We start from the raw sequence: 23,555 nt of genomic DNA on the forward strand, positions 1-23,555 counted from the left end.
TCTCACCATTTCCCCTCCCTCATGTATGGGAACACGTATGTCTTACCACTTCACTGGCAAGTAAAGAGGCTTTCTCAGAGCAGTAGAATTCCATAAATTATATCTTTTATCCCTACCACATGGGCCATTCGTTGCATTAATCTTGTGAAAGGCAGCAGTGCTCCCTTGACAGATAAGTATCCCCAAGAAGCCACAACCTATGTATCCAAATCCTGTAAATCACAGAATGGTTGGGATTGGAAGGGACCTCTGGAGATCATCTAGTCCAACCCACCTGCTAAAGCAGGTTCACCTGGAGCAGATCACACAGGAATGTTCCAGGCAGGTCTTGAATGTCTCCAGAGAAGGAGACTACACAACCTCTCTGGGCAGCCTGTTCCAGGGCTCTGGCACCCTTAAGGTAAATAAGTTTTTCCTCATATTCAAATGGAACTTCCTATGTTTCAGTCCATAGTCTGAAGGTTATCAGTACCTCTTTACTTCACAATGGATGCAGAAAGTGAGCACAATTCCTGTTCACAGCCTTGTGGCAGCTGCTCAGAAGCTAGCAATGAGAAAGTGGTCTTTGGCTCACGGGCAGGTGCTCAGTGCTGTGCTTAGCTCTCATATGTCCAGCTGCACATAAACTGTTAAGCATCTCAGTTGAAAACATGATTTAGCACAGTAGTTCTATGAGATTGTGTTATATGAAATTTCTCTTTAATATTGAAGTGATCTCCCTAACAAAATTGACTGGACTGAGACAGTGGTAGCTGACTTTGGGGTGTAATAATACAAGTTTGCATTAACTTTTCTTTGTAAGTTAAAACAAATTTGATTTATAGCTATTTAATAATAAACATACCGTAATAAACATTCTGAAAGTTATGTCTGTACTAGTCCCCTGTTCAACATTTCTCGTGGCTTGACACTGAGCATATAGAAAATTACTGAGAGAAGTGAAATTGATGACACTTTAAATAGAAATTTTAAGCCCGTTACACAGAAGGTACTTCAAGGATTGTAAAATAAATCTTTATGTGCATTGACGTCAGAGCATGTGGCTTTCAGAGGTGAAAATGAGGCCTATATCATGGTAGGAGAAAATGATTTCATTTCAAGCTAATGGAATTCTTGTGGTCATTATTGCAATTCAACTCTAATTAAACAGTTTGAGACAATCAGTGAGGGTAGCGGCCTGGAAACGATTCTCATTGTATGAACTTTGGATAATTAAAAATATTTTTCTTGGATGTCACTGCTGTTAGTATGGATTTGCAAATGAGAGAAGAATTTCGCCTGCAGTCCAATTAATTACAGATGCTTCATATTCTTGAAAAAAAACAAGAATGGGTCAGAACATGTGTATATCATAGATCTTTCTAGTTCTTATTCTCATGCTATTCGTAAATATACAAGAAAAATATACTAGATTTACAACAGCAAAAAAAAGTAAATTAAAGTACCTATTACTGTGCTTTCCAATTACTCTTCCAGCTCATTTGTGAATAGGAAGCTACTGATAAATTCAAATTGGGTTCTTGGCCAATCATCTTGTATATAATTGCTGCTTTTTTAGTCTGTACAATTAAAAATTCTGTAAGACCAAAAAAGTTTTAAAGAAGGGTTTTCATCATTTTTGCTTGTTAGAAATGAAATAGCCGTATGAGGAAAATACTGTTTTCTTACACTTGTATGCAGATCCTCAGTCTTTTTGCCAGAGGCAGCTAGAAAGGAGGAAATACATTCAACCTTGTAAATAAAGTTCCTGTAATGGCCATGACTTCTAAAAAATCTTAATAATTTCTACCATTTGAAACCATGCAGAGGAAAAAATTAATTGGCGGGGAAAAATTTAATGAAATATAACAAGAGCAAGTGTAGATTCTTGCATCTCGGTAGGAACAACCCCAGGTTCCAGTATAGGTTGGGGAATGACCTATTAGAGAGCAGTCTAGGGGAAAGGGACCTGGAGGTCCTGGTGGACAGCAGGATGACCATGAGCCAGCACTGTGCCCTTGTGGCCAGGAAGGCCAATGGCATCCTGGGGTGTATAAGAAGGGGTGTGATTAGTAGGTCAAGAAGGGTTCTGCTCCCCCTCTACTCTGCCCTGGTGAGACTGCATCTGGAATATTGTGTCCAGTTCTGGGCCCCTCAGTTCAAGAAGGATAGGGAACTGCTGGAGAGAGTCCAGCGCAGAGCCACGAAGACGATGGAGTGGAGAATCTCCCTTACGAGGAAAGGCTGAGGGAGCTTGGAGAAGAGGAGACTGAGGTGTGACCTCATCAATGTTTATAAATATATAAAGGGTGATTGTCACGAGGATGGAGCCAGGCTCTTCTCAGTGACAACCAATGATAAGACAAGGGGTAATGTGTTCAAGCTGGAACACAAGAGGTTCCACTTAAATTTGAGAAGAAACTTCTTCTCAGTGAGGGTGACAGAACACTGGAACAGGCTGCCCAGGCAGGTTGTGGATTCTCCTTCTCTGGAGATATTCAAAACCCGCCTGGACGCCTTCCTGTGTAACCTCATCTAAGTGTTCCTGCTCCAGCAGGGGGATTGGACTGGATGATCTTTCGAGGTCCCTTCCAGTCCCTAACATTCTGTGGTTCTGTGAAACTAGGACAACCATAATCCATTTTTATCTAAATCTGCTACAAGGAAATTATCTTCTCATGATTTAAGTTTCCATACTCCTCATAGTGATAGACTCGTGGTTAAAGAATCCAAGCTTCCAGAAAAGCTGGACAGATTCAGCTCTACTTGCACAACAGAGTGAGGTAGGTCTGTAGCTCCCTACCAGAAAGAGCTCTTATCACTGAGCAGAAGAAGGTCATCATTACCATCTGTGGTGGCTTTGTTTTGTGCAGGTTCCCCTTTGCACATGAATGTTTCTGGAGCAATGCCCTGCAGGTGGAATAGGCAAATCAATGACTCATTTGTCCGTCACTAGTTGTATAACCATTTGTCTTCAGGACAGATGGAACCCTGCTCAGAAAGAAAAGTTCAGGCATTTAGGAAACTCAAACAGAAACTTTAATCCCTCTGTTGGCAAGGATAGCTCAAAGGAAATTACTGTATGTGCACTCATGGGGAAGCAAGCTGCAACAGCAGGTGATGCAGATGATGGGGGGAAAAAAAAAAAAAAAAGCTGGGTCTGCATCTGCTGCATTAACTTGATGGTGCTGAACTTGGGAATAGTGTTGAATGCACAGGTAAGAATGTGTGACACTAGAGGGTCTTAAACAGTCTCATCTGTAACCTAAAATGTAGGACAAATCAGAATAGTGAAAGCCTCCAAGAGGCCATGTATTATCTAAATATGTATCGCGTGGTTCTTAAATTTAGCTATCAGAGAAATAAAGGCAGGTATATATAAACCCGAAGTTCAAAAAGTTTAAATACAGTTCCAGAGGAAGAAAATGTGGTGTGCTGTACTTTTGCTGTATTTGCCTAGTTGCTTGTTTTTGCTGTATTGGGCTAGATGAATTCTGTAAGGTTACATTTTCTCCTCAGACTGCCTTTTATATCAAACATCAGAATCGTATTCTGCAAGATTAATCCAATTTTGTAGTAACTCTTTTACAGAAAATGTTGAAATCATTAGGAGCCATACATGCAAAATGGAGTAGATTCTGGTGTTGAAAATACTGTTATGATTTAGAAGTAACAGTGTACCTCTTAAGAACTCCCGATTTATAGTAAAACAAATTAAATTTATATCTGGGCAATATGTGTTTTATCTTCTTTGGTTAATACTAATACAATTGTATTAAAAACTGTTCCTGCCGTCTTCTGATTTGAAGAGAAATGCTGTTAAATTTGTGGTTATTGTTTATGTAGAGAGAACAGTCCATTTCTAATCAGCAAAGTGATCACAGATCTAACATCTTCAATTCATATAACAAGTAGATTGGTTAAAAACGAAAGAAACAGCAAACACAACCTCAGAAAATGTTAAGATTTAAGTCTTATTAAACCAGGCCTAGGTACTATGGATTAATGCAAGATAAAAAAGTACTAGATAGTTAATGCAAGGTAAAAAATATAAAATATTATAATCTATAAAGTAGGACTTTTAAGTGTCTGATAAGTCTGCAATTAAGTACAGTTTTTAAAAAATCAAATTCGGTTTATCCCAAGAGAATTTTGTGTACATGTGTGTGTTGTAATGCTGTGTGTCTTCCAAGCAAAATTTTCAACATTTCAGATCTAGCATTATTTGTTATACTGCTTATGCAGTCACTAAAAATATTTATGTTCATGTCCTTTGAAAAGAACCTGAGATTTCAACATGGATCCATTTCTAGGAAATATGTGTTTTTATATGAGTTAAGGATTTGACTCTGAATAAACAAACAAAAAGTCAGACTGCTAATTTCTCAGGAAAAATATTCAGTATCTTAAGGCTATCAAATGTTTTCATAGTTGGCATCACTGAGAATAGGACGGAATATAGAAAACATCTGAGAAGACATCTTCAGGATATTGGGGCTGAACCCTTTTTGTTTTGGCACTATAGCTTTATTCCGTATTTATGCTAAGATGCAGGAAATACCATATTGTGCATGGTATAATTTTTCAATAAACACAAACTTAACTTTAAAAGTAGAAAAGTAGATGTGGCTTAAGAGACAGGCATATACTATAGTCTAGCCAAAAGAAATAAAGCTCCTGGACAGGTTTATTATCATGTGTGGTATTGCTCCTGTAGTAACACATACCACAGCAGTTGCAATTTGCACTCCAGTCATTTCCTGCCTTTTTTATGAGGTCTACTTTGAAATGGATTGGCAGGTGGGATCGATCTTCCTTTGTCCCTTCTGACTAAGTCCAACATGATTTCTTTTAAATCTTCAGTCTTTTCTAACCTTTTTTTTTTCTTTTTGGCTGCATTTTTTGGTTGGTTAAGCATTCTTGATTGTACAGCTTAGCACTACTGTGGTTCCTACCACTTTTCCTTGGCATGTACAAACACCAGTAGTCTTTCTTCATATGCTGTGGAAGTGCTAAGGTGGCTCTTTCCCTTTAGGAAGGTTCTCAACACTTCTATGGAACCTTCATGGTTCCATTTGATTTCTGGTGTCCCTTGTAGGGACAAGAACCCTTAAGGACCTTGGAAAACCACACAGTTTCTTCCTCATTGGAGGCAGATTATGGCAAGCCTTGGCATCAAGTATTCCTTTGAGATAGCACCTTCCTCCTGCCCAATGAGCCACATGCATCAGGACCTATCTTACACTGGCCATATTTTCTTACCCCAGGATACGACTAAGTATATTCTTCCTTGACATCACTGAAATCAGTAGCAGAACGTGCACGCTTTAAAGGCAACTTATGGTCTCCTTTGCTGGAAATAAGAGTGAATCTCAAATACAAGAATTAACAGGTTTTAGTATGCAGTAATCATTTGAACTGAACTTCAAGGAGATTGTATCAGTACAAACTGAGAAGATTTTCCTTAAAATGAAGTTTTTAAGTTTTGGTCTTGACAGAAGGGCTGGACTTAACATTTCAACTGTACCCTGGATCTAGGTATAAATAACGAGTTCTTGCCTTAGGTCAGAAAGAACCTATTTTACTAGTTTAAATAGACATTGTCTGCTGTAGGACTCAAAGCCTTTGGCCTGGATTGGTATTGAAAATTATTCAACCATAGCAGCCCAATCTAGTGCTGCTGCGAATAATTTATCAGGTAAGTTGCTTTGGTTTGCATGAGGAAATCCACAAGACTTAATTTCATTTCATATATGGGAGGGTCTGTTGAAGCATCAGTTTAACTCAGGAAATTCAAGCACTGTAAAGAATGCTAGCAATCTTTTCTTTGTGAAAGCATCATTTATATTATTCATAGGCTAGAAAACTGAAAGCAGGCTGAAAAAATTTTTTTGATTTCTTAGCAGTATTATTTAGAAATGCCATTAGGTTCAGGTTATTTAGAAAAGCAGATTTCTGTAGTTGTTATAAAATCCAGTTTTGAGGGTTATCTTGCCATTTAACATTGCTATGTAGGAAACCAATAGCAAGAATGTCTGAACATGAAATGGCTGAAATCCTAACTCTTCAATCTTCCCACTTCCTGCCCTATTGAAAGTACATTTAGAAGGAGCATTGAAAACCTAATTCTGAGGTGTGAGTGGGTAAATCGCTTCTTAAGCACTTACAGAAAAATGTTAAGTTTATAAGCATTATGTTTGCCTGTGCAGCATTCTCAGCCTACAAAAATGAGATTTAATGTGTGGACCTGTTGGAGAGGGGCCAGAGGAGGCCACCAAGATGATCGGAGGTCTGGAACAGCTCTCCTGTGAGGACAGGCTGAGAGAGTTGGGGTTGTTCAGCCTGGAGAAGAGAAGGCTCTGGGGACACCTTACTGCAGCCTTTCAATACTTAAAAGGGGCCTGTAAGAAAGATGGGGACAGACTTTCCATATGTCCTTATGATAGGACAAGGTGTAATGGTTTTAAACTAAAGGAGAGAACATTCAGACTAGACATGAGGAAGACTTTTTTTACAATGAGGGTAGTAAAAACCAGGGTGTTTCAAAAAGGTGGACCCAATCTGAAATCACACTATTATCTCTGCAACTACAAACCGCCCATGAATGAAACTCTGATCACTTGAAAGGGCAGGGCATAGAGTTTCGAAAGATTACCACTAGATGCCTCTCCCAGCCATTTGTAAATTTTTGTGTAATTGTAACATGTTGCCATAATTAAATATACTGCTTTGAAATTTGGTCCATCTTTTGGAAACACCCTGTACTGGAACAGATTTCCCAGAGAGGTGGTAGGTGCCCCATCCCTGGAAACATTCAAGGCTAGGCTGGATGGGGCTCAGAGCAACCTGATCTAGTTGGAGATGTCCCTGCTCATGGCAGGGTGTTTGGACTAGGTGACTTTTGAAGGTCCTTTCCAACCTGAACTATTCTATGATTCCATGATTTTACAACCAGGCTTGAGAATTTGTTCCTGGATCTGGGTAAATTCTTCTCTTAGTGTCTTAAGCAATTAATTGGAGGGGTAAGATTACTCTTGATTTCAGTTTTTGTTTTCAAAATTATTACTGCTTTTCTGAAAATTCTTGAATATCCCATTCTCCTCACAGTGCAGTATCACTTGACTACTAATTTAAACCCGGGGCAGGTGGGAAAGAAATTCAGTCAGAAAGTATAGAACCGAAAGAATACAACTGGCTTGTTTCTGATGAGAGTGTCTTCAAAGTAGGGTTGATTATACATCTGCACCAGGACCAACAGTAACTGTAACTGGATGGTAAAAGAACCCTTTAATCTACCAGAAAATACTTACCCCAAGCTTTTAAAAAGGAGAAGATATCTCAGGCACTTATTTAACCCTTTTCCAAAAATATGCAGAGGAGAAGACCTGCAATCTTATCAAAGACCACCCAAGTTTAGCTGGTTTAAGTCTAGAGCTTTATAGAGCTAAAAAATTGTTTGTAAATAGAGTTTGGTAGAAACAGGGTTTTTATCATATACACATAGCTTAATGAAACAGATTATTATGTGGTTGCTTGCAACAGCAGGGAAGTGGATTTTATGACCCTCTCTTCCAGTCCTATTCCTAACTAAAATTTTTCTTTTACTGCAGCCCAGAAGATGGTGAAATTCATCCTGAAATCTGTAGACTATACATCCAGTTACAGTGTTGCTTAGAAATGTACACGACAGAAATGCTCAAGTCCATATGTCTGCTAGGATCACTGCAGTTTCATCGGAAAGGTATTGAATTACACGAACATACAGATGCTAATTTAAAAAAACCCAACTAAACAGTCTTTTGGGGCATGCACGGATATTCATGAAGACAAAGCACCAAACTGCAGAATGAAGTATTCCACTGATGCTTTTCAGCTACTGAAATAAAGCTGTATTTCTATTTCATTATCATTGTTGTTACAGAAGTGTATCATATCAGGCATGTATCACTAATGTCCTTGTAGTTTAGAAGTCTAAATTTTTCTTTTTTTTTTTAAATAGCGGTCCCAAATGTTTTAGCTGTCAGTCAAATCAGTGAGAAAACTATCTCAGTCGTTTTATTAGATGGTTTTTTTGAGTGTGATATTTGAGGGCATTTGGTGGAGCAATATTGCATGGTTTTAGTACGAAACTCATTCTTTACTATCCCTGTTGTTATTTATCCAACAAGGCTAGTTTATAGCAAAAGACAGATAAATATACTTAAAAAGTTGCCGAACTTTGTAAAACTAGATACTAGATTCAGAACTAAAATCTACCTCATAGAGTGTTTTTACCCACAAAGTAGATGTCCTTGCTTCAGTGAAAATGCATCTATCCAATGATTTCATATTTGATTAGCCACTTAATGAAAGGAAGATGTAGAAATGCAGATAATTTACTGAACAGGCTACTTAGTAATCTCATTACTCAGTTATGGCACACACTGATTGGGACTCTATCTGTGCTAATTGTAAATACTCTTTCTGCAGATAATATCTCATCAGAATATACTAGGTAAAGACAAGACAAAGTTCTGTAATGAACTGTAATGAAGGCCTTGTAATGAGCCTTATATATTTCCTGCCCTGCTGAAAGATCCCGTAATGTATTTTTCACATCTAGTTATAGGATACAGCCAAAGCCAGTGATATTTTTGTTATGAAAGTAAGAATTAGAGTTTTATAATTGCTCAATTGAACTTCTCAGTGATTTTCTCAAGTCGAAATCTTTAAAATAGGAAGAGGCAGAATTAGAGAGCCATTGTATAACAAGATACCAGTAGCTGCTAAAATTAATCATCATTTTTTTAAGACAGATTGTGCTACAGTTCCTCACATTGGTTATAGTTGTCAAACCACCTTCTGTAATCACAGAAAGAAAGTAGCCTGAGGTACCATTGATAACCCAGATGCGTCTTGTCTCTCCCTCTTACCTCTGTGTGGAATCTACATTAATAACTTAAACTGAACATCAAACTATTAGATGTCTAAAGTTGGATAAGATGAATGACAGCATTACAGTATGGGCCAGCTTAGTTCCTGTCTGGCAGTACTTTTGATACACATTAATTCCTCATCTCACCACAAAGAAAGTCATGGTAGCTATTCTGCTATTGCTAAATACGCTGTATGCTTATAGATAACCACAGTAACTTGGCTCTAAGTTTCTGTGACATTCTTTGGGAAAAATTAATAATAGGCAAAAATTATGTAATTCAAATAATTGAATTCATAATATGGATTCAAATAATTCTAATTTTGGAATTTAGCCAATAGAACATTGCTCTTGTATATTAAATACTTGGTATTTACAACACCTAGGAGTGTTGTAAAGGCATCATGCAACAGGGGAAATTCCACTTACATGTAAAGTATTTTTTCACAGTGAAGGTAGTCATATACAAGAACAGGCATCCAAAGAGGCTGTGAAATCTCCATCTTTGGAGGTACTGATAACTCAAATAGCCCTGAGCAATCAGATGCTAGTTGGCCCTGCTTTCAGTAGGATGTTAGGCTAGATGACCTTACAACCTATTTGTTCTGTTTTCTGCCAAAACATACTATTTTCCAAGGAGTAGAATGAACCTGTATCTTTCTTTAATTTCTTTACTTACGGAAAATGGTACTGCAGTATAGGCAAAGTGCATAAATTTATCTCTAGGAATGAAAGAGATGGTAATTTCACTATTATATAACATATTGTGCTGTTGCTAGTATATCGCTTTTTTACTATTTCACCTGGTTAGTTTTTCACCAAGTTACCATATGAAAAAAAAAAGTTTGTGTACGAAGATTACTACCCTTAGAAATTTAGCTTAATTCTTAAATGTGCTTGTCTGATGTTCTTGCTGTGTTTTGAAGCTCATTTTTGAAGGTAATATTTTCCATGTGGATGTAATATTTTCCATTTTCTAGGCCTTTTACCTGTTGGGTAAGTGATTTGTTAGGTTTTTAAATCTCCCATGAGATTTCGCCAATTTATGTACTTACTTGAGAGCCGGCAGAGATTCAAGTAGAATGACATGCAGGCTGTTCTAAGCAACCTGCAGCTAATAAGTACTAGTGTGGGTAACTGGTATCATGACCAGACATTATCAAACAGACTGTAGAACTGATAAAGCTAAGGCAGTGGGCTCATGCTGATGCTCTTTTTCCAAGAGAAATTCAGCCAATGCTCTCTACTGGGAAAAAGATGCTCTTTAGTGAAACATCACACTATGGTTTGAAAGGCTGAGCTCTGGGTATTTTCACTGTCTTTTGCAGCACTGATCTTCTCATCTCCCCTTATCTTTCTGTTCTACTGAACAAACATTCCTATATATAGTGTATAGTTTATATCAAGCTTCCTGTACAGAAATTTCTTGCATATTTACAGTGCTTTAGGTTAACTTACTACTGTCAGACAATCTCTGCTAGAAAAGTCAGTGTGTTATTATTTCTTTGAGATGTAACAGTGACAGTCCGGCCAAAAGCCATAAGTATTTCCTGCCGTGTTGTGCAGTAAATAAGCTGAGGTAAGTGTTTCTAATGATTAGGGTTTTTTTTCTAAGATACATACACCACAAAACCCCAGTGTTGAAACTACATTATGTTTGCAGAGTTCAACATTTAGAAAGTTTCAAAGGACACAATGAAACATGCCCAAGTAGCCTTAATTCAGGCTTTTTGTAGTTAGTCTGTTCAAATTGTTCCGTGTTCATACATCGCATTACACACAAATCTGTTCTAAAAGCATAATCCTTCTGTTCGTCAGACTTTTCTCAGTAACTCCTGCACTGATGGGATTGTCTTCAGAACTGCCTCAAGTAGTGAGGTAGTAGCAGAAGGAACAAAGAGAGATTAAGCTAAGGATTGCTAATTTAGAATCCGAGATTGCAGTGTACTTTATGCACTGCTGTAGTGGTTATAATTTTTCAGTAGCTTCGTTTAGAGCTGAGTGCAAAGAGTCTCTGGGTTGAGCAATCAATTAGAAATCATTTGTCAATAACTATTTTGAGGACCTGCATTTGACCAACTTGGATAGAATCACATGAAACCTTTGGGCAGCTATAGTGTCCAGTTTTCAGGGCAGCACTGTGAGAAACTCTCTTGTGTCTTCGTGCAGTCTCTAATGGCTTTAAGGATCTTCCTGTCTGTTTTGTCATAGCAAGTACCTGTTGTGGGTGACCACAGCAAATACCTATGGGAGGATGGCAGATAGGGCAGAGAGCAGCTCATGTTCTGGCTCTTCCAGCAAATCTTCTGAAGCTTCTCACTGCATTTGTTCACCTAGTTTTCTTCTGCATCACTGTCACACTCTGGCAGAACTTTTTTGGATAGCATCATCTTTCTCAGACTTTGTCAGGCGACAGATGAGTTCACTTACCTATGACCTGCAGCTTCTCTCTTAATCTTGGTTTTGCTTTCTTTGTTCCCCTCTATCATTTGCATTATATAGCTTTGTGCCTAGGGAGAAGTGTCAAACACAGTTCTTAAACTTAGCAATACCTCTTAAAAGTTGAATTGGAGTTTCATGGAACATAAGATATTCTGAAAGAGCTTAGGTACCTCTCTGAAGTGTTTACAAAATTCAGCTCTAATTCCATGAAATGTTATTTGTCTAGTTTACTGATACTGCATGGTCACAACATTGACTCTTCTTTTGATTAAATAAACAAATCCTGGATTAGCTAGCAAGGTCTTAGAAGAAGTAGTCAACATATTTTCTCTCCATGGAAGCTGCTGGATATGATTACCCATTTTCCAAATTAATGCTGAGGTTGTCACGGTCCCACATTGACAAAACCCAGAACTATCACAACATTCTTAAGTGCACTTCAGCATATATTGCTGTATTCAGCCACGAGTATTTTGGGATCAAATGTTTTCATTGATATTTTATAAAGAACTTCATTGCATTTTTAATGTGTAAACATATTAGATGGAAGAGCTTTTCTGATTCATATATCCACAATCATATCCTTTTGTTGTTAGAAACTGTAGATTATTATTATTATCATTATTATTATTATTATTATTATTATTATTATTATTATTATTATTGCATCATTATAGCGTGTCACTGTGGAGGTGCACATTAATGAAGTTTAATGTCTATACATGTTTACATAGAAACCATTAATTTCTTAGAATCATCTACAGATATAATTGGTTTGGTTATGAAATTACATATATTAGAAAATATTTTTTTAAACCCTAAATTGCAGATTGCACTTATTCTATTAGTTAGCTATGCAGCATTTGAGCAAAGTACTCATTTTAGTAATTAAGGGAGTAGGCCCATATAACAAATCAAAAGCAAGAGGGGACAGGTAAAATGAACTGGAAGTGTTTTCCAGAGTTCAAAACATGCTGTAAAAATAGTTAAAGCTACCTTGTCAAAGAAGTACAACATTGGAAAGCGATAGCCATTTATGCCGAGTTTGAAAAAAATAACTCATAGTTTGTGTGTCATTATAAGAATATATTATTGTGGTTGAGAATCTGTTCAACCTTGTATATTGTTTGAAACTTGATGAAAAAGAAGCGTACGCGCATGGAGAGGTAATTTCTGCTGTCGGTTATTTACACATAGCTCTAGTAATTTTGAAAGAATTTGAATCAATGTATGGGAAAAAATGAGTCCACAATATATTAGATTCCCAGAATCTTACAGTTTCTTGTATGAAATGTTCTCAGTGTCTTATTTTTTCCTGTGTCTTTTTTTTCTAAATTATATCTTTATACATTAATTTCTCAGAATAAGATGCAAATTACTTTAATGCTTGTTACCTACGTATTGTTTCTTCTTACCTCAAGCCTATTTGGAAGCCCTGAAGAAAGAAGTACAGCTCTACCACTGTAGATAGAGATGTGTGGGCCCTGTCTGACTTCATAGAATCATAGAATCTCCTGAGTTGGAAGGGACCCACAAGGATCATCGAGTCCAACTCCTGTCCCTGCATGTGACAGCCCCACGGTTCACACCATGTGTCTGAGGGTGTTGTCCAGTCTCTTCTTGAACACTGTCAGGCTTGGGGCTGTGACACCTCCCTGGGGAGCCTGTTCCAGTGTCCACCACCCTCTGGGGGAAGAACCTTTTCTTAATGTCCAACCTAAACCTCCCCCGGCACATTTTCCTGCCATTCCCTCGGGTTCTGTCCTTGGTCACCAGAGAGAAGAGATCAGCGCCTGCCCCTCCTGCTCCCCTTGTGAGGAAGCTGCAGCCGCCATGAGGTCTCCTCTCAGTCTCCCCTTCTCCAGGCTGAACAAACCAAGTGACTTCAGCCGCTCCTCATATGGCTTCCTCTTCAAACCCTTCACCCACTTCATGGCACTCCTCTGCATGCTTTCCAATAGCTTTATATCTTTTTTATCCTGCGGCACCCAGAACTGCACCCAGTGCTCCAGGTGAGGCCGCACCAGTGCAGAGCAGAGCGGGACAATCCCCTCCCTGCCCGGCTGGCCGTGCTGTGCTGGATGCACCAGGACACGGTTGCCCTCTTGGCTGCCAGGACACACTGCTGGCTCATGTTCAACTTGCCGTCAGTCAGAACCCCCAGATCCCTCTGTGCAGAGCTGCTTTCCAGCATCTCATCCCCCAGTCTGTATGTACAGCCAGGGTTGCCGTGTCCCAGGTGCAAAATCCAGCACTTGCTCTTGTTGAACTTCATGCAGTTGGTGATTGCCCAGTTCTCCAATTTGTCCAGATTCCTCTGCAGGGCCTCTCTGCCCTCAAGAATGTCAATAGGTCCTCCCAGTTTTGTGTCATTGGCAAACTTACTTAGTATTCCCTCAAGTCCTGTGTCCAAGTCATGTATGAAGACATTGAAGAGCACTGGCCCTAAGATGGATCCCTGCAGAACCCCGCTGGTCACTAGTCACCAGCCCGACATAACCCCATTTACTAGAACCCTTTGAGCCCAGCCCGTCAGCCAATTGCTCACCCACTGCACTGCGTGTTTACCCAGCTGTGTGCTGGAGATCTTGTCCAGGAGGATACTGTGAGAGACAGTATCAAAGGCTTTACTGAAACCCAAAAAGATCACATCGACAGGCTTCCCTTGGTCAACTAGGTATGTAACCTTGTTGTAGAATGAAATTAAGTTTGTTAAGCAAGTCTTTCCCCTTCATGAACCTGTGCCGGCTGGGACCAAGGACTGTGTTGTCATTCAGATGTATAAACATAGCTGAGGGCAGAATGATACCAGCACTAACCAGAGTGGTAGGTACCTGCATATTTAGATGAAAAAGAGAAAAACTGAATCTTATGGGAAAATCATGTGTGCATACTATGGACAGAAAATATTAGGCTTTTGTGACATAAATTCAGACTGAACTCATCCTTGCATTTTTGGTACTTGAGAATGATAGCAAATCACAGATAACTGTGTGTTGTCTACCATATAAGAAGTTCATACCATTATTGTTCTTTTTCCAGTATGTGTTTTGTGATAACAACAGGTGTTTCTTCAAAATAGTAACTAAAAGCCTGTGATAGCTTGTATTACACATTACAAAAATAAACCCTCAATTCAGCAAAGGGATTTTTGTTTTATTTGGCTTTGTTTACATTACATGCTATTTAGAGTTTTGAAGGAGAAAGGAAGGATTGTTTAATGGATGTGCTATGATCTTAGCATTCTATTTAAAGACTGGTAGATACGTGTAATTATTTACACATATTACTTACACAAGACGGATAAGATCCATGAGGGAAGAGAACCACACAGGTATGGAGGAACGAGCACTTAAAAAATCCAGAGAATCACCTGTTCTCATGTGGACACTGTGAAGAGGCCAAAATGAATAGAACAAAAACAAGCATGGAAGGAGGAAAATACAATCTCTACCACAGACTTGTTTCTTTTGCATTTTGCTTACTAATAGTATTTCCAGTGAGACAGTCTCTGAGTTCTGCAGGTCCTAAGTTTAAATCAGGAATGAAGTTCATCAGCTTGTTAGCCATATTTGCCACATTTATTTTTTACTTCCTACACAATTCTTTCCTATTCCCCTTTTATGTTCTACATTTAATTTACCTTAGCTGTGACCTATAGCTTGTGCATTTATCCTTAATTGCCAGGTTAGAAGTCTGATGCAAATGCTGCCTTCTTTTTGAGAGAGGAGTTCTCTCAGCTTTGTTAAATTTTGTTATTCCTCTTAAAGATCTTTCTAGTTCATCTGCGGTGAAGCCTAACTAGCTCTGAGGGACCTGCAACAGATTTCTTTTTTTCATTATGAAATTTTCTCTGGGAAGCAGGTGATGACTGAGAGTAGGTGCATGGCGCAGCACAACAGAAGCACATACAGATCACCACAGAAGCAGTAAGGAGCACAACAGGTGGGACACATCAAGCCCAGTGGTCACAGATGCTATATGTGTCCTTATTGAACTGATAGTTTTCTACCTTCTTATTTATCCTCATGCAAGTTTAATCTGCAGCATTATTTAATTCAATGAATTTAATATCATACCAAAGGCATTTTCTGCATGTTAAAAAAGAAAGGTTGAATTAGAGGCTAGAAGACAAAGAATACATCATGCTTTATAGTAACATTTCACAGTAAAATGAAACTCTGTCTGATCCACTGTCAGCAACAAGTGACTGTGGATGCCTCTGAAAATACTGTGTATGATCAAGCTCCAACTGAAATTAATGAAAGTCCACAAGCTAAATTGAAAGTAAAATTCAGGGTTCAAATCTCTATTTTAAGAACGCGTAATACAAAAGATATCCTTACCCCCACAAGAAGGATGAGAAGATTGAAGAGCTTTTGTTTCTCTGTGGGCGGTGTAGTAGACATGTTAAGCCTGAGTCATATACATTATTATTCGAGCAAAGCCTTTATTATTAGCTGTTTTCAAGTGATAGAGCAGATGCTCTGAAATTCAGTAAAGGCTTCATGAATTGTTCACAATACAACAATTACTGGTTAAGAGCTATTTCAGTTGAAATCTGTGCTGTTCATTCTGTTAAATCTGCAAGAGCTTGCCTTTGTGCTAACAAAAAGTGTTACAGTTTCAGTGCTTCTTGTTCTCAAGTTGTGAAAAAGAGCCATTACTGTTATTTCATCTAGTATTGTTATTGTTTCCATTGAAACACTTTTCACGTTGCTGAAGGATACATCTACAGACAGGGTTGTTCTTGACAGCATGTCACCAAAGGCCAGGTCAGATTTCCAACATAACATTTCAAAATAATGGGAGAATTAACTAATACCCAGCAATAACACCTTGTGATATCAGTGGCAAATTAGATGGTTTCCCTGGGGTAACCCTCTTTCACAAAGGAGTGATAAGTGAGATATTTGTTACAGTATGTTGTGTTATGGGCTTCTTGTAATGGGAAAGATGAAGTGTACACAAATTAACAATTAAGATTGTACAGTATTTACTACCTTAAAGTAACAGCATACTCTGCAGTTAAGAACTAGAAAAAACTGAAAGTGATACAGAGTAAAACCTATCTGGGAAGTAGGCTTAGACTGCTGTTCTACACGCAGTTGAGTCAGATTAATAACTCGTTAGCAACAGAAAGATCTTGATCCCTTCCTCTCTGTCTCCCCTCCCTCATCATGCCTTCACTTCTTCTTCCCTTCCCCTGCATCTGGCAGAGATCGTACTCTTCCTCCTCTGGCACTTGCTCTGGAACATGTCGTGTTGTTTACTGACCTGACTTAAATCACTGCAACATCAGAAAACTTAAACATTTTACTGTTCCTCTTATTGAAGTAATCTTCTACCATTTGATGGGATAAAGTGCCTACCTGCGGGATCTGGCAAAGCACAAGTTAGCAGTGGATGCCAAAGTAAGCAGCAGAGGAGGGACACAGGACATCATTCTTTTATAGATTATAAACTTGTTATGTCAGATCATGCAATCTCTTGGAATCATAGCTAGATGACTTTGCTGGGGGAAAGCAGGGAAAAGGGCTTCCTACCAACTCTAAAGAGTAATGAAAACATTAGGCAAGGATTTTCTGTAATTTAAGTAATGTCTACTTTGACATCTTTTTTTTCAGCAAAGGAATAATTTAGCAGAATACAACAATTTAGAGAATCTGCCCAAAAAAGAGTTTCTTAAGATCCAGAAATTTCTAGTTTAAAAAAAAACAAGGTTACAAGCCTGATAGCAGGCATACTTATTTGTGATGCGATATAGCATGGTCTGCAACCTTGGTCTCTAGTGTCCCAGACGAATGGGCTAAATGACCACTACTTTTATTAGCTGTCCTTGTTCTTTCTGTTCTTTGTCAAACCTTATAGTAACTACTCAGGTTTGTCCTGATGTGAAAATTTTTCAAATTGCAAAACTTGTGAGATGAAAAAATATTTCCTACTCGACTCCTTATACCACTGGTTTAAACAGTGACATTTTTTTTCTCTATTTTTAGAAAGTTGTTTGTTTTTTTTTTTTTTCTGGGATTGTCTATTTCATTTAATGAGAACTCGGGGGGGAAAAGCTTTTAACTTCTTGGTAGTGTGTCTGAGATGCACTCCAATTTGAATTTTTTCATTTAAATATACGTGGTGCCAGGACTGTACATGCCACTACAGAAAAGGAATACCATCAGACAGCCCACAGGAGGTTTGCAACTTTGCCAAAAAATCCCACCAGTGCTTAACTCTGTTGCATGCTCCACTATCATGGGCCACATCCTTTATCTCCCTCACAAAAGCTCTGGCAGATCTGACTGGAAGCCCCCATTCAATTCCAACACTGTATTTCTTTTTCATGTAGTGAGCATGAATTAGGCAAGTGTAAGCATGGAAATTCAGAATACAATGCATATTGGGCTGTGAGTGGTGGCAGCTATGTATTGCTGTTAAAATGTTGAAGTAAAAAGCTGCACATTTTTGTCTTTTGTTTTCCTTTAGTATTGCTGTAACTACAGTGTTCTTTAGTGTCAAAGATTCTGAAGTCACTTTCAGAATGTATGCTGTATTTTCTGTACTTACTTTGTTCTGGTTTGTCCTCTGGCTCTTATTTCTGTGTCACATGTGAGTCACTGGAGTTTAACTGAAACCCTTCATAAAACTCACTATGTAAAATTCTAAGCATGACACATGCCTGCATGGGTCTTCTCTTAGTTTTGTTTAGTATCAGCACTGATTAGCAGATTGGTGTGGTCTGCTCTCTTTCTGAACAGTTCTTACTCAGAGCTCGCATTCACCACTTCATTTATACTGTGCAAGAACAAGCTCAAAACCATCAATTACATAATCTGAGTATTCAACTTAATAAATAATGGGGATATATGTTTTGATTAAATATTTTAAAGGAAAAGAACCTTGTGCCCCACCCAAGATCCTAGATACTAAAGTGGAGGAGAGTTCTGAAGTACCTATTTTAGAAGACACATCATCATCACCAACAGATATTCAACAGCATTTATGGCAGGTTTCCACAGATATTGAAAACACTGACAGGTATGTGTAGCACTTCATTCCTAAATAAAACAAATTTCTGTCTATGGTTTATTTAGTTTTTTCCAATTAGGCAGCCAGTGTTGCTGCTATAAAAGGTATTAGTAAATCAAATAATCTGTTAACATTTCTGTTACATTTAATGCATCTGAGAGCAACTCCTGAAAGAAGGGCAAAGAGAAGTGACATCCTTAATTACGCTGCTTACCAGAGGATAGTTGTCAAAAACAAAGGATGGGAAACGATGTTGCTAGTGCACCAGATTCTCTAAAAGAAGCATCCTTTGTCTCATCTTCAGTGGCTTCTGATTTTATATGTGAAATCTGCTGGCCTGTGGTTCTGCTTTCATAAATCAAAAGCACAGAATCTAGTTCATTTCATTTGTTTCCGCCCATAGTTATCAATGTGGAAGTCTTAGGAGGGGAGGGGAACATCATCCACAGGTTTGTCAAAGTGGACTTCTTTTAGTCTTTTAACTGTGCAGCTGAAAGACAGAAATGAGAGCATGCAGTAGGGAGCAATCCTGATTGCCAGTGTTTCTTTGTCAAAAATACCTATTTTTATGGCTTTGTATATTTAGCTGCTGCTGCTGAGATTTTAATGGTTACCGTGTTTATTTATATAAAATGAAGTTCTACGCTACTGAGAGATTAACTTGGAGAATAAACCAGCAATTTATTATTAGTCATGCCACTTAATTTCTAAGAACCATTTTCTATGTAGATGAATGAGTCAAGACCACATTGTTTTTAAATCCTGAAAGCCTTAAGACATCACAACCCTGCACACAGAATTGCTAGTCTGCCATCTATCTGTAAAATAGGAACCTTTTTGCAACTTCTTGCCTCTCAAAACATATCCAAATGTAACTTGCTTTGTGAAATGGTATTTTGTTATCATATTTTCTGTCTTCTGCCTTGTAGAAAATTTTATGCCAGAGTCCTCCTAAGAGGGGTGAGAGTGACAGCTCTGTTTCTAAAATTTTCATTTAATGTGCAGGGAGCTAAAATGTCAGGGATTTTAATTTCCTTTTGAACAATGAAATGCATTCATGGCACAAGCTACAAAATGCTGATAAAGGATATTAAGTTGACGTTAGTACTAGCTTGTACTAATTTTAAGGCATGTTGTATACTTTGCCACTACGATCACATTGTGCCCACCAACTCATTTAGTATGGAATACCCAAGTGCCAGATTAGATCATAAATTTGGACCAGATGCAAGTAGTTAATATCAGACTGGCTTAAAAGTGCTCCCTGCCTTTTATTGTGATATGCTTCTTCTGATACATGTATGCGAACCAAATGCTCATCTAATAGGTTTTTGTATTTATTGCTCTATTATTTCGCGTATAAAGGTATACTGTGAGCCATTCTCCGCTCATTATTCAACTGCTGTTCCATTGTATCTCTTTCAACTTTTGTTTCCACAGAGATATGAGAGAAATGAAAAACCTTTTAAGTAAACTCAGGGAGACTATGCCTTTACCACTGAAAAATCAAGGTAGGTTTTGTATTTTCTTTCTGTAAGGAAAATTAAGATAATGAAAGGTTTTGCCTTCTTCTAGATCAAAAAATCTAGAGTTGTTTTATAGAAGTTACAAAAAGAAAAATCTTTATGAAATCTCTTCCCTACTGATGAAGTGGAGCCAGAATTTGATATGTGAACTTTGGCCTCTTGAGTTTCTTATGAGGTATTCTGGAATTTTGTAGATACCGTATCTATAGATAAAATAGTAGACTTTTTGAGGTGACATGAAGGCAGCAGCACAACTAATTCCCTGTGTCAGGAGGCATTCTTTTTCAAAGGTAATGAAGGTGTAAATTGCACAGACTGTGATAGGTATCCTGCTTAGTAATGGGATTTGCTTTACCCCTGCAAGGCTTGTAACTTCTGTGACATGACACTGACTCTATGAAGAAGAGATTCTTGCCTTGAGTCTGCTAACAAGCCTGGTTTTCCCAGGAAGCAGCCATAAGGCACCATGTACCAATGCACAGGAGGACAGGATCTCCATCCTATGCATGTATTTAGCAATTGGCCTTCATATTGTGGCCCGACAGTGTTAAATTTTCCACGTCTACAAGGACTCTCTTCACATGAACAACATACAGTAATATGCTTTTTGATTTCTTACTGATAATCTGTATTTCTTAAATGCTGCGTAGTCTTTGCATAGTGTCATCTGAGGAAGCCTAATGCATCCTAGATCTTGTCTCAAGTAACTGAGCAGTCTAGCATTCATCATAATATGGTAAGAGATTAATATAGAATGGATTAATTGATTATACAAGTAAGAGTTTACAGCAGGATGGCTTGGTGGAAAACTATGTGAAAGGAGGAAGGAAATTGCTTATGATGAATTATACAGATGTACCATTGTAGAGACTGGAAAAATGCCAAAAACTCTATGCCTAGCCTAAAAGAGAGGAGCGTGGTGGAAATAAGGAAGGAGAAGACAAGTTTGAGGGATGTAAAGCCTATAGAAACTTGAGTTCAGAACACAGATAAAGGCACACAGAATTATTCCTCACTGTCGGCTGTCTGCACTGCCCTTCAACACTAGCCAGAAAATCACTGATCATCGGTGCAGCAGGATGGGAAACATGTCAGTTAGAGTTCAAAAGCTCTGAGACGTGCCTCAGGACCAGGTAATCATAAATGGTGTTCTTGCAGCTCTCACAGATTCCAACTGTGATCATAGTTTACAGGGGACCTCTGAGAATGAGTGCCTCAGGAACGGACAGTCATACTCATCAGTCATACAGCACTTAATTTTTTTTTAATAGTCCAAGACCTTTAATTAATTAAAGCTAGGTAATAGTGTAAATAAATAAAAATCATTATAGGTAATTAATATGATCTGGACTGCAATTTTGACACGTATATGAATTACAAGCACTGTTTAAGAGAATGATTATGAGACAAATGAATGCCATCGAATGATCTGATCTTTACAGGACCTGATCATGCTCTCAGTAAATGAATGTTTTGGTGTTAATTTCAGTGACAGCCAGAACAGCATTAAGGTTGCAAGCCCACAAAAGCTTTACATAGTGTTACTGACTGCTCACAGAGCTGGTTTTTTGTATGGAATTCTCTTAAGTGACAGCAGGAAAGTTATTATGCTAAGAAATATAGTTGATGAGGTTTGTAATCTAGAGTCACAATATTAAATGATCTCTTACCTATGTTCTTAAGTATTTGTATTACAGTGGTGTCTCGAGCCTACAATCAAAACTAGGTCCCTGATGTAACCAGAATGGGAACACAATGAGGTGTAGCTCCTAGCCTGAAACCATGCCTGAAGATGGCTGAAGTTGAAAGTGAATTCTGAAGGTTTTTCAAGATAGCTTGCTGACAGCGCATGAGTTAACATAAGTATAGGCACTAATATATACATTTTGTATTAATTTAGGGGTTAGTATAAAAGGTAGAAAGCTAACCAGAAACAGGGTGAGGATATTGTGCTGTCTTTCCCAGACAAGTGTTTTTTCTCTATATGTGCCAAGATATTCCAGTGTTGCAGTTTTATATGGAAATTCTCACTGATTTGCACAAAGATCTCAAGCTAGTTATATTTAGGTTTTATTTGAGACCCTAACATTATTCATCCATGCAGTAAGGTCTCCCAGTACTGAAGATGTAATTTTGTTTAGGTTTCATCGCAAAGGTAGTATTCTTCTTGCCAAAATTTCCGTTGTATTATCATGGAGATCTTGATAATTAAGATTGTAAGACTCTTATATACAAAATTCAGGTTATTCTTTGCTTTACGCCTAGAAAAATGGGATCTATTACTTGATCATGTAGGTGCTGTTAGGACACGTAAATGATACAAACTCTGTGTGTGCATGTATACATGCTTGTATTAAAATGTGGGGTTTTTCGTCACAGATGATAGCAGCCTCCTAAACTTGACTCCGTATCCATTGGTAAGAAGACGAAAGCGAAGATTCTTTGGACTGTGTTGTCTTGTCTCAAGTTAGAAGACTAAGTACAGAGGCACCAAGAAAATCATAACTTTGATTAAACCACTGTTATTTGACCACTGACAAGATGAACATTGCTACTCTTGATTATTAAGTACATTTTCTACACTAGCCTATTCCTTTTTCTCTTCTGCTCTATCCCACTTTCCAAAATAAGGGTTTTAATAGTTTAAGGTTATGGTGGTGAAAAAACAGCTGTGGAATAAATCTAGCATAACTAAGTATGTTTTTAAAACTTTTAAAAGTATGTTTTGCATGCTTACTTTCAGCCGCGCAAAGACACATGAATTACGGTTAATATATAATTTTAAAGTTTTTTTATTGTTTGAACTGCAGCTAAAAGTTTGTGCATAGTACAGTACTCTTACTAGTATCATATTAAAATACCGCATCATATTCTAACAGTCTTTAAGCATAGAAAACTATTTAACAGCAAAAGTATTAAAGTTCTAAAACATTTAAATAATATTGTAACAGAATTTGCACAAAATCTCCAGTTGCTTTTTGTGCTTTCATTCATATTTAGTCTTCCACTATATCTCAATTTAAAAACTTCATAGAAAAAGATCTTAATTTGTGATACACAAACCATATATGAAAATACTTAGAACTTGTAAATAGAGAGAAGTCATAATATCTACACACTGTACAATGCATAGAAGCAACAGATTTCCTTTTAAGCCAATAGGATCTCTATAAGCTTTTGGAAAAAAATAATTTATTAAAATAAGGTATATTAAAATAAACAATGTAAAACAACACCAACCCATTTTGTTTGCGGTAGAATCCAAAGCATGGTGTCTGCATCACTAAGTAGTAACTCTTATAGGGCATGCCAGAATTATCTCAGATTGTAAGATATTAAACGTTTTACATTGTTAATAAAATTTTTTATTTAAATGTTGTCTTCTTTCTAGTTACATTGCCAGAATATTTTTTTTCTGATTTTCTTAGAGCATTACACAAAGTTTTGATAATTTTTCCATTTCAAGAAGCATGCTTGCAAAGACACATAAAAACTTACGATTACTCTATAAATCCTAAGATGACAGCTAGCAGTAGCAATAGTTATGAGTAGGTCAGACTCATTGTACTGATATTTCAGGATGATAGGCAAGACACCAAAAATAAACTTGTGCTGGACTGCAACACTACGAAACCTGTAACAATCTGTAAGTACTGTACCGAGCAGGT

At 37.7% G+C, this 23,555-nt stretch overlaps 1 protein-coding gene across 2 annotated transcripts in view; it reads left to right on the forward strand.

The window, feature by feature from the left end:
• RGS7BP (regulator of G protein signaling 7 binding protein) overlaps nucleotides 1-23,261 on the forward strand; it is a 44,287-nt gene extending 21,026 nt beyond the window's left edge. Inside the window, exons 3-6 of one of the 2 annotated variants that reach the window (XM_065656995.1) lie at nucleotides 7,590-7,720; nucleotides 18,223-18,370; nucleotides 19,802-19,872; nucleotides 22,267-23,261. In XM_065656995.1, the coding sequence (XP_065513067.1) occupies nucleotides 7,590-7,720; nucleotides 18,223-18,370; nucleotides 19,802-19,872; nucleotides 22,267-22,358 (442 nt within the window). In that variant the 3' untranslated portion in view covers nucleotides 22,359-23,261. The other variant, XM_065656996.1, reaches the window with a different exon arrangement.
• Nucleotides 23,262-23,555: the final 294 nt, after the last annotated feature.

Source organism: Caloenas nicobarica, chromosome Z, assembly GCF_036013445.1.
Source record: "Caloenas nicobarica isolate bCalNic1 chromosome Z, bCalNic1.hap1, whole genome shotgun sequence".
NCBI classification, from domain to species: domain Eukaryota; kingdom Metazoa; phylum Chordata; class Aves; order Columbiformes; family Columbidae; genus Caloenas; species Caloenas nicobarica.